General features: G+C 33.5%; 1 protein-coding gene across 4 annotated transcripts in view; it reads right to left on the bottom strand.

Moving 5' to 3' along the window:
• Adam10 (ADAM metallopeptidase domain 10) overlaps positions 1-12,199 on the bottom strand; it is a 151,049-nt gene that overhangs the window by 5,486 nt on the left and 133,364 nt on the right. For all 4 annotated transcript variants that reach the window (XM_078049551.1, XM_078049553.1, XM_005316620.5 and 1 more), the window contains 4 exons: positions 11,693-11,843; positions 10,730-10,913; positions 9,820-9,928; positions 8,915-9,135 (listed from right to left, as the gene is read on the bottom strand). In XM_078049551.1, the coding sequence (XP_077905677.1) occupies positions 8,915-9,135; positions 9,820-9,928; positions 10,730-10,913; positions 11,693-11,843 (665 nt within the window). The remainder of the gene's footprint in view (positions 1-8,914; positions 9,136-9,819; positions 9,929-10,729; positions 10,914-11,692; positions 11,844-12,199) is intronic.

Genomic DNA, 12,199 nt, shown 5'->3' with positions numbered 1-12,199 from the left:
TATGTCACTTAGAATTTGAGACCCAGACTATTCTCATGATATGTATCTTAGTTTTGTATATATTTTCTTCTTCCTTATAATCCATTCATTCATTGATTTAGGTGTTAACTATCTTTCTATTTTTAAAATATTTATTTTTAGTTGTAATTGGACATAATATATTTTATTTATTTATTTTTATGTGGTGCTGAGGATCGAACTCAGGGCCTCACACGTGCTAGGCAAGTGTTCTACTGCTGAGCCACAATCCCAACCCCAATATCTTTCAATATGAAAAATGGAAGGACATATACATAATACAGCAAACAAGTGAAATTTACCTAATCTGAGAAGGAGTCAAAAACTTCACCTAAGTCACATTAAAAAAATAAATTAGCTAAAAATAAATAAAACCTTTAAAAATTATTATTAGTATAATCTTATTTATAGAAAAATTACATATAGTCAAACAATAAAAAAACCCAAAAATATAGAAAAATTACTACTTCCATTCTTAAGAAATTCTATTTTATAATTAAGTATCAAACTATTTTAAGAAAGCATATATTAATAAATATCATATAAAATATTTACGATTTTGAAATTAAATCTTTACATTGGTTTATTATAGACTAGTATAATATATATGGTTACTGTTAGATATTTCCAGCAAAACTCATATTTAAAAAGATTTTCTACAATCTGGGGTCTTGTAATAAACAGCCTACTGCTACTCTGCACCATTTATTTTAACCAGCAATAATGAAGTAATTAAAGTAATAGATGCTCAAATTAAAATGCATGTTGTGGCAAAATATACCCAGGCACTTTTTCTGTGTGCATAAATACTTTAAATTTTTCAATAATTTGTTTCATTTTGAAAAAAAATATTAAATTTACAAAAAAGTTCCAAGAAAAGTATAACAAGCCTTATAAAATCTGGAAACACCTGAGATTAAGTTGCATATACTGTGCTGTTACTCCTGAACATATTAACATATAATTCCTACATCACAAGGGTGTTTCCAAGGTAACTAGAACACAATCAACAAAATCAGAAAATTAGTGTTAATTCACCATTAACATTTAATCCTCAGATCCCATTCATGTTTTGTCATCTGGTTCAGAATCATGGGTGATATATTTTGCTATCATGTTTCTTTAGTATCCTTCAGTCTGGAGATTTCAGTCTTCCTTTGACTTTTAAGACCTTGACACTTTTGAATATCACAGGGCAGTTATTTTATATGCAAATATCCCTCAATTTGGGTTTCTCTGATATTTATGATTAGATTCAGGCCATGCATCTTTGGTAAGAACATCACAGAAGTTATGCTGTTCTTCCACAGCATCTTATCAAGTAACACAATTCTGATTTTATTACTAGTGATGTTAACTTGGTCACTTCATTAAGTTGCTATCTGCCAAACTTTGTCATAGATTTTTTAAAAATCTTTTTTAACCAATAATTACCTTGTAGGGATGTAATTTGGAACTATGTAAATGTTCTGTTCTTCACCAAACTTTCAATTTATTATTTCCTCATGGTTTCCTATTTTATACGAGTTATAATATGTTATGATCATTAATGTGTTTTTGGATATGTCCCCATCATTCCTAGAACACTTTCTTGCTTTATGGAACAAGTCCCATATTTTTTTTTTTTTTTGGTACTAGGGATTGAACACAGGAGCACTCAACCACTGTGCCACATCCCCAGCCTTATTTTGTATTGTATTTAGGGATAGGGTCTCACTGAGTTGCTTAGTACCTCACTTTTACTGAGGCTGGCTTTGAACTCACAATCCTCCTGTTTGTCTCAGCCTCTCAGGTTATCTTGTTTTTAACTACCACAATCCTCGGATCAATCATTTCTTTAAAGAACCCTGATTCCTTTTAGTCCTACTCCTCACATGTAGACATTCTCCTCAACCCACTTCCAAACTGACATTCCATTACAGCTGTCCCTCTGTTGGGGAGGCCTCTTGCCTGACTTCCCATTCAGATGGTCTTCCCCATCTCACATCCTACCAACCTTCAAGCTCCAACATCCTGTTCTGTAGCACTGAAGCTCTTCCCTCCTGGCATGGATGCCTATCTTGTGTATGTGTGTGTGCTTGTGTGTGTAATCTTAAAAGTAACCTTGGAATGATTTATACTTAAATGTGGTTTCTCCAAAGTCAGATATAATTCTCAGATTGCATCTCTGCGCAGGAGAGTTCCATAGCCATCTTCCTTCTTTTCATTTTCATTTTGATTCTGCAAGCTGTCAAAAATGTCTCAGGTTTGTCCCTATTATCACACATTATTGAAGAGACTACAAACCCAAACATCTAAAAGGCAGAAAAGGTGTAATGCAATTCAACCTTTCTGCTAAAAGATCTAATTTTTCAAGAGAAGCTATAGATCTGAATTTTTACATGATATTTATTTTTAAATGATGGCAAATCATCCAAATTTTCTAAAAACAATATGTAGACTACACAAAACATGTTGTTGACAGGGCTGGATCTGGCCTGAAAACTACTTTTTGTATTCTGAGACTGACAAACTTTTCTAAAATTTTCTTTTGTTTCCTATAGAAAATAATTTTCAGAGTTCTGTTCTCCTTATTAATCTTTAGGATGATATTCCTTTTTTACGTTTCCTGTGGACTCCTATTGTTTTTTTTCTGTTTTCAATCACTCTCAAGTAGTAAACCCTCAAAAGGCAGGGTATAGGACTACCTTTCAGTGTCAAAACAGTACAGGACAATTTTGAGCAATGAAAGACATTTAGCATCCTTGGCCCCATCGATCAAATGCCAGTAGAGCCCCTCAGATACTCTAATAACTACTGTACATTTTCAAATATTGTCTGGGGAGGTAGACCTGCAACGTGATCTAATACTGGAGTGCAAAGGGACAAGGATCTTGCTACTACTTTCAGGTTGATGGCAACTTGTGTCATAAAGAGATGCTTCTATCCTTAATGTTCATCATTCTAACACAGTTCCTCCTAGTCTTCACTGATCACAATCATCCTCCACATGGCCATCAGTCCTAAGACTACAGAAAATATGGAATTGACTATGTAATTCCTTTATGTAACATTCTTCTCCAAAAGCTTCCTACCAAAGATTTTCAAGATACACCACTGAGAAAGAGAAAAAAAAAAAAAGTAAAAACTTGACTACACAATAAAGTATAGCAAAGTATGATATGATTCTACTTACTTTTTCTTGAGTATATATGCTTATGGCAATACAGACTAATTATGAAGAACATACAAGAAATTCATCCTGGGAAGACGGGGGTGGGGGGTTTCAGAATAAAAAGAATACCTACTTTTGCTTGTTTTTTTTTGTTTTTTTTTTGGGGGGGGTGGTACTAGGGATTGAACTCAGGAGCACTCGAAAACTGAGTCACATTCCCAGCCCTATTTTGTATTTTATTTAGAGACAGGGTCTCACTGAGTTGCTTAGTGCTTTGCTTTTGCAGAGGCTGGCTTGAATTTGCAATCTTCCTGCCTCAGCCTCTTGAGCCACTGGGATTACAGGTGTATGTCACCACACCTGGAAAAAAATGCCTACTTTTAAACATATTACTTTGTCAATTAAAAAAGAATAATTAAACTTTTTGAAATTACAAAAAAAAAAAAACCTTTTAAACTGGAAAATTCACATTTCTATGATTCTGCCATGTTCTTTCTCTCCATAAAATATCTCTATACCCTCTGCTGCTATGGTCCTTAAGAACTTAGCTCTAGCCTCACCTTCTTAAAAAGAGGGCTTCCTCAGGGAAGGGGCTGGAATTCAGTAGAAGAGCATTTGCCTAGTATGCTTGAGGCCCTGTGTTCTATCCCTAGCACCTCCTACCCGCACAGTGCAAGACTTCCCTAGTAGGGTTTCCTATTTTCCGTGAAAACAGCATACAGAAACTGAAAATCTGTTTCTAAGGACTTATCTTCTCTATCCCAAACTGAATTATGTGTTTCTTAAATTTTTATTCTTCCACCTCAGTACTTAGCCTACAACAAACAAACAAAAAACACCACCTGTTGTACTAGGCAAATCATTATTCCAAATACTGACCTCAAAATACACCTAAGAGCCCATTTATTATTTCTAGTTTGCCCAAAACAGACAAATAATATGACAAAGATCTTTTATACAGAGACCACACATAATTTTTTTTTTTTAACTTCAAACGGTAGTTTTTCAGTACTTACACGGTCTGAAATAGCAAAGCAAGAAGTGTAGTAGTGAGAGAAGCAGACTGGAGGAAAAAAGGGCTGGATTTAATGGTGGTTAAAACTTTGTAGAAAACAAAGGTCAAAGGACCTAGTTCCAGTTCAGATTAACAGATATTTACTAAAACATGGCATTGAGAACTTCCAGTTCCCTCAAGCAAATGTTCCTGGCCTTCCTCCAAATTTTTCTAGGTAGCTACATATCTCAGAAGTCCAAAGTTTGAGATTATTTCAGTGGCAATAACAGCAGCTTTTTAAAATTTATAGTTTCTAGGGAAATGAAACATGGCAATGCATAGAAAGTAGCAAGAAAAATTAAATAAACAATGATGCATTTGAGAGCATAGTAACCATGGCCACCTTTGATAAAGTTTTTTTGTTTGTTTAAGGCTCCTTTTAAAAGGAAGTATCAGAGTGAGTAAAATTACATGTTTTTATCTTTTACACACTACAAAGTGGTATGGGGGGGTAGTACATCAACTAGACTACTAAATGCAAACATGTATATTATTTCAAAAGAAAGGATCACAATTTGTCTACTTATTAGTCTGAATAAAATCAGAATTATCATTTTCTCAGTAAATATTTGATAAACACTAATTGTGTGCCAGGCTCTCATCTGTCACAGATACAGGGGTGTTAAGGAAAACTTAAAAGAAAAAGAGAAGGCATTCAAAAGTTTAAAAAATGACCTGGAAGTTAACAAGTATGAGAAAATAAGAAGCAGCAGACAGACGGTATTCAATATAGTTATTTCTATAAAGCTAATGATAAGTAAAAGATCAAAATTTACTGGTCTAATTTATCATGCACTAATTAGAATAGTATTTAATTTAATAATCTAAATAAAGAAAGAACCTATAAAGTAATAAATAACTAAACTGGTCATCAGGTCAAAAAAATGTGTGGGAGAGTGTCGGACAGCTTCTTTTCTATCTTTCAGGAGATACTATAATCTGAACTTTCACCAAAGGTTCTTCTGCTGTCCTTCAAACCCTCCATTCCCAACCACCAGCAATACACCAAGCAGAATGTAAGTGGTTACTAAATTTTTGGTTACTTTGGCTTAGCCAGGGAAAGCAGGATAGAAATATCACAAAGGGAAACATAAAAACATTGCAGATTCAAAGCTAAGACATGTCACATGTACACCTTTTTTTTTTCCACATAAATTATGACATTTGAGAAAGCTAATTCATTCATCTACCAATGAATGTACAATGCATCCTTACCATTTGCTAAGCTCAATGATCACATTACATCTTTACTGTTAAAGCTTCAGAAGTGATATGTATGTGTCCTCTTTCACCAGGACATGAAGGACTCTAGAGGACTATGATCACCTCCCATTTTCTTAAATTAAGGGTTCTCCAAATGACTTCTAAGGATACTAAGGGTTCTGAAAGCCTTAAGGGTTTCTAGAATTTGTAAGTTTGGATGAAGTTAAAAAGATGAATATATGATACAACTTCTCCCAATTCTCCTAGATGATGAGAGGTTGCAATATTTTCTAGACACATTTGAAAATCCACACAGGATCTTGTGCTCTGTGAAGAATTTGGGAAACAGTACTTACTCATAAAGAATATTAGATGTATGGGTTGGGGTTGTAGCTTAGTTGTAGAGTGCTTGCCTCACATGTGTGAAGCACTGGGTTCAATCCTCAGCACCATGTAAAAATAAATAAATAAAAAGAAGGTATTGTGTCCATCTACAACTAAAAATATATATATATATATATATATGTATATATTAAAGAGAATATCAGGGCTGAGGCTATAGCTCAGTGGTAGAGCACTTGCCTTGCATGTGTGAGGTATGGGGCTTTTGATCCTCAGAACCATACAAAAATAAGTAAGTAAATAAATAAATAAAGATACTGTGTTTTTAAAAAAAAGAATATCAGATACTTCATCATAAAATTAGAGTACAGTATGAAAGTTAATTCAAAAATGAAAAAATGCTGATTCTTGATCAAATAATGACTTTAAAAAATGAGTTCCTGATAAATTTGAATCCATAAAAAGAAAAAACACACATAAGTAGCAGGCGATAAAAGAAGGGACACACAATGATAAATTTGGAAGGGAAAACAAGTAAAAGATGGTTTTCTACAATGTCATACCTAACACAAAAGATAGAGAAAATGAGAACACACATCGACTGTGGAAGAAATTGAAAAAGAATTATTAATGCCCTCAAATCCCACTTAAAGATAAGGAGATAATGATTCTGAATCTCAATAGATTTACTGCAGAATATTCTCAAATTTCTCAAGACCTAGATGACTGACTTCTTGATAATCTACAGGATGTTTATCATTATCTCCTAGTCAGCCTCACAGTAGACACTCAACAAATACACGGAATGCAGTTTTGAAAAATTTAAATGTATTTATAAACAACTCCTCCTCAGGAAAGTATCAGTTACATGGCATGCCAAGAAGTACTGAACAATATATTAAGGTTCTTCCCACTCTATGCTTCATGGAGAAAAAAGTTGCCATAGAGTACCACAGAAAGGAGATAAAAGGCCACCAGGCATCCTAACAGCCTACACTATTCACTACAAACACCCTGCCCTGATATGATGAAAGGTCAAAACATGAGCTTAACCAGGTCAAGCAAAAAGATAATAAAATTCCAGTTCTTTTTTATTATGTGCACTTGACCTAGTAATATCCACAAATGCATCATCAGCTTAAGGTTACTCCTCACGCATTATGGGCCATGCTATTTGAAAGAGTGGCACTTAACAATATAAAATTAAATCATGTGCTATTCCAAACTCATTTAAGACAAACCTGTATAAACCTAGAAGTGTTTATTAATCAGTTCCAGAACATGAGAAAATGTTTCATTAAATCCACCAATTTAAAATAAGAAAAAAGGTTTTTAAATGGTTAAAAGATCCTATCTATTACATTTTTAAAAAGTGGGAACAAATGAGTTTTTAAATTCTAAATAATCCAATGAATCAAAATTAGAGATAATGAAGAGAAGTAAAAAACTACTGGCTTAAGCCAGGTGCAATGGTGTATGCTTGTAGTCCCAGTAGCTCAGGAGGTTGAAGCAGGAGAATCTCTTGAGCCCAAGACTGTGAGACATCCCTGGGTAACATAGTAAGAGATCCCCATCTCAAAGAGAGGAGGGGGGAAATACAGATGATATGAATTTAAATTGTACCTAGATAATTTAAAATAACTAACATAACATATACTCAGTAGAATGTAATTTTGAGATTCCAATTAATAAATTTCTTTTTCTGTGTACACTGTCCTCTAAAGAAGACAAATATACTAAATTTCAAGTTACTAGAGATAATCAGAAAGGAGAAAAATATCACTGGATCTGAGCTGAAAAAAAAATGGAAGAAAAAGCTAATAAAATTAAGTTGCTTGAAGTCATAGCATTGATAAATGCCAGAAAGATGATCTGAATCCTTATGTGATTCCCAAAGCCTGTGTTCCAATGATCTATGGTGCCAGGAGGAACCTCTGGCTTAACAGATATTTATGGAACATCTATTATGCAACAAGCACAAGAATACAAAAATAAGTAATATTATGTTTTAAGGAGACTTAAAGTAACTGTCCAATTATTTGATTTGAAACTTGGCCCCCTAAATTCAGTTTAAATGACACTCCCATTACACAGCCATTACATTTCTAAAAGTCACATATTCTAACATACAAGGTATTATTTTCTTATGGGTAATAAGTACCCTTTTAATGTTGAAAGTAATTATAATTTTTTTATTGTAGAACATTATTATAAGAGTAACAAAAGGGACTAACATCCCACACAGACTTTTATGCTTTTAAGGCATCCTTAGTCTTATGCATTCTCAAAAGTGCGTGCACACACACACACACACACACACACACACACACACACACACAATTTAAAAAGTAATCTGAGAAAGGGAGACATAAGTTCTAAGTCCAAATTCATTCAGGCACAGTACATTCTCAAATACAGAGAAAGTTTCCTACAGAAATTTTAATCACTTAGAATGTATGAACATTTAAGCGAGTTGATCTAGTCATTCTCAGCAATCTTTTAAGAAAATTCCAAGTAATTCAATATTGCACAATTTGGAGATGTGTGGGCTTAAAAATTAAATGTAGTTCAGTGGAGTAATGCTGGAAGAACATCCATAATCATTAATAGATCTGTAAAAGGCTGTGTATCTGATCTTATACTGTTCAATATTTCCTATCACAGACGACATAAAGACACAGAAACTATACTGAAACTTCAGAAAATCACCAATTTCTTTCTCATCTCTCCTGTTTAGCAAATCGGAACCCACAGCTGGCTATCTATTATACTGAGACAAGGGAGAAGTATAAAAAGCAAGCAGGGCTTTCCAAAACAACTTGAAGGAAAGTCCCATGAAAATGCTCTAATCACATGGACCTCAAGAGGAAGTAACACATTCCAGAGATAGGGAACACAGTAAAACTGAATAATTCTCATCATTTACTAACCAATCTATGAATGAAACACAGGTGAAGATTTTGATCACTTTGAAAGAAATAATAACCAAGAATATTCAAACTTCAAAACCCTTCAGATAAAGCAAATCCAGTATAAATAGGAAAGAAGTGATTTTCCCATAACACTGCCAACCTCTGACCAAGTAAAATTAAGATCAAACCATTTTAAGTTAAGATTTCTCTATAGATAAAAACTATACTTACCACAATCCACTCAGCAATGTTTTCATAAAGCTCTGGACTAAAAATTGCTTTTTTAAGCCTAGCTAGAGGACCATCAGCATCTACTAATCTGCACCGCATGAAAACATCACAGTAGCCTCTAAAATCATTGCAAGGGGATCCAGGTTGCAGAGTGATGGTTCGACCATTGAACTGCTTGCTCCACTGTATAGACCCTGTGCTGGCACAAGTTGATGGATCCACTGGAAAAGAAGTGCCAAATATAAGTGAAAGAATAATTTCTTAACGGACCAGTTAAGGAAAAGGGAAAGAAGAAACAGCCTAAAATCATTACCATGACACGATAAATAGACCTTTCTAGTTCAGCTGAGTAATGTCATTAATAATTCACCTTAATGTTTCAATATAAACAAACAACCAGCAAGTCTTATGTCTATAATGAATTTAAAACTTTCTAACCATATTTGTATAAATTACTGCCATAATGCTAGCCATGTTTTGTCTAGTGTATTATTAAAATAGTACATTTTAGGCAAGATGGGTGCAGTGGTGCACACCTGTGATCCTAGCAACTTGGGAGTCTGAGGCAGGAGAATCACAAGTTCAAGACCATCCTCAGCAATTTAGTCAGATCTTCAGAACTTAGCAAGACCATCTCAAAAACCAAAAAGTGCTGGGGATGGAGCTCAAGGTGTAAAGGTGCCCCGGGGTTCAGTTCCTAGTACCAAATAAATGAATAAGAAAATAAGTATAAAAACACTGTAGGGATTCTAATGCTAGAGACACAATGCTAGGTTATATTTAAAATCTTCTCAAAAGAATAGAGTTAGCTAGGAACTATTATGTCAAAGTTTAGCACTTAATATTTAGGACAAAATAATGGTTTTTAAAGCAGATTTTATACTCTTAGATCTTAAAAGCCTTACTTTTCTTCATACAGCAGACATGACATAATTCCTTATCATCTTTACCATCAGAACTGGCACAAGTACATTCCTCCAAGCCATATTTCTCACAGATAGAACCTGCACATTGCTGGAACAAAAGACAAATTATTTAAACCCTTTATATAGTCAAATGTGCCTATAGTAACAGGCAGGTATAAGCTTCTATGTCAAAATAATTAAGTGCAAATATAACTGAAAAACAAACATAGAGCTAGGAATGTGATTCAGTAGTATAGCAATTACCTAGAATGGACAAAACCCTAGGTTCAATCCCCAGCATCCCTGAACCCCAGCCATGGGGACTCACATAGATGGGTATCAGAACTGAATAATACAAACACATTTGAAAAAGAGTAAATCCAAGTAAGATAATAACTCTTCTAAAGTGATGTCAACAACAACAAAACCCCAACTAAACAAATGCAGAGAAAGATTAGATGAGCATTAATTTTATGTTGGTTATTATGACTCTTCTATATGCAGAGAAAAATGAAATTTTCTATGTGTAGAGGAATAAGATATTTAGCCATGAAAGCTTTAAAGACTCACATTTAAGGAAAATGACCAGAAAAGTTCCTTTTATTTAGGCTGTTAAAATATTAATTTATAAAACTTAAAAGCAGCATAGACAGTCACATGCCTAGCTGTACTATACATTTCTCCAGGGAATACCAAACACATGTCATTGGAAAGATAAAAGACAAATCAGTAGTTAAGTGGATGCCAGTAGGCACTCATCCCACATAATACATTCATAACTTCATCTGGGAAGAGATGCGGATGTTACTGAGAGTCCAAGATTAATTACTTTACATAGCTTTAAGTGTCAACAAATACTCTGAAAAAGTAGTCTCTATAAATATAAAAACATATAAAATCAAATGCTTACCCCATTAATACACACTTGTGTATGCCTATTACAGTCTGTGAAGTTTGGTTTAGGATCAGATGCTGGGCAGAGAGCTGTGCCACCATTACATATCCCTTCTTTCGCACAGTCTGAATCATCACGACACTTCTCAGACTTTGACTTAAATGTACACTGTGCTGTACAACAGGGACCTTGACTTGGACTAGATTAAAAAGTGAATTAAAACAGTGAATCACTAGGTATTTTCTGTATACTCAGAAATGCTTCTGATTTTTAAATCATGAATTTCATCATTTAAATGGTAAAAGTGTTACTGCTACTAGTATTTAAACATTAATAAAACTTGGAAGCTACTGTATTTGAACATTTTAATAAGTAAGGAAAAGTAATTAAGCATCTGCTTTTTAGCCCAAATATGCTATATTCAGTATTCTTACTCTATTTTCCTTTTGTGAAATACTATAATAGAAAATGGATTTAATATTAAGGAAGTTACCAGTATTTTAATAGTTATATTATACATTAATCAATTTATCAACTTTTCCATTTTTATGCTAAAATCAAACTAAAATACATATACCAATCATTTAAAAAATATTATACAAACTATATTCTATTGCATATAATCTGTCACTACTGAAGTAATCTGATAAGGCACTAAAGTACTCTATACTAACTAATATTTGAAGTTAAAATTCTAAAAATATGGAAGATAGTGACATTTTTAATGTTAGCAATTAAATAATATGTATTTTATTAAGCAATTATAATTATTTGTTCTTTTTTAACAACCACCACAAAAATTATAAGTAATTCAAACTGCCAACTGGATATTAAATGCCATTCCAGAAAAAGTAAAATGCAACAACAAAGACAAAGTTTCAAAACTATAAGCATCTCTTAATCTCAGTTTTAAATCTATCAAAACTGCTTTTAGGTAACTTTACAGGAACATTAACATTACTAGAATTAGTAAGGTACCTGCAGTGTTTTCCGGGTTTTAGTTTGCATTTTTTCCCCTCTGGCTGGTTTGCATCAAAGCAACACTCATCTTTACACTGATCACTATAGCCACAATCGCATTCTTCACCTTGCTCTACCATTCCATTTCCACATATAGGTTGGCCAGATTCTGAGGAAAATAAAAGAAAAGGTAAGCAGTGTTTGTAAACATTAAATTTACTTAAAAGTCACAAACTTACTAGAGCTTTGTAACAAAGGGAGAAAGGAAAACTTTGGTGAATAAGTAAAGAAAAATAAACGAGGAATACGGAAATCAGGAAACCTAGTTTTAACAATTTAAGAAGCAATGTAACCTCAAGCAAGCAAGTCCCTTCCCTTTTGGCAGCCTCTGTTTCTTAATCTGCATAGTGAAAGGGTTTGAGTTAATGGCCCTTCTAAGGCCCCTTAACTTACTATTTAGTTTAGGCCACATTGTGTTTTATTGAATAATGACTACTATTTTTAATGTTAGCAACTAAATACCAT

This window comes from Ictidomys tridecemlineatus, chromosome 5 (assembly GCF_052094955.1).
Source record: "Ictidomys tridecemlineatus isolate mIctTri1 chromosome 5, mIctTri1.hap1, whole genome shotgun sequence".
Lineage (NCBI taxonomy): Eukaryota > Metazoa > Chordata > Mammalia > Rodentia > Sciuridae > Ictidomys > Ictidomys tridecemlineatus.
The sequence above is the reverse complement of the archived record's forward strand: the minus strand, read 5'-3'. Positions and strand labels throughout refer to the sequence as shown.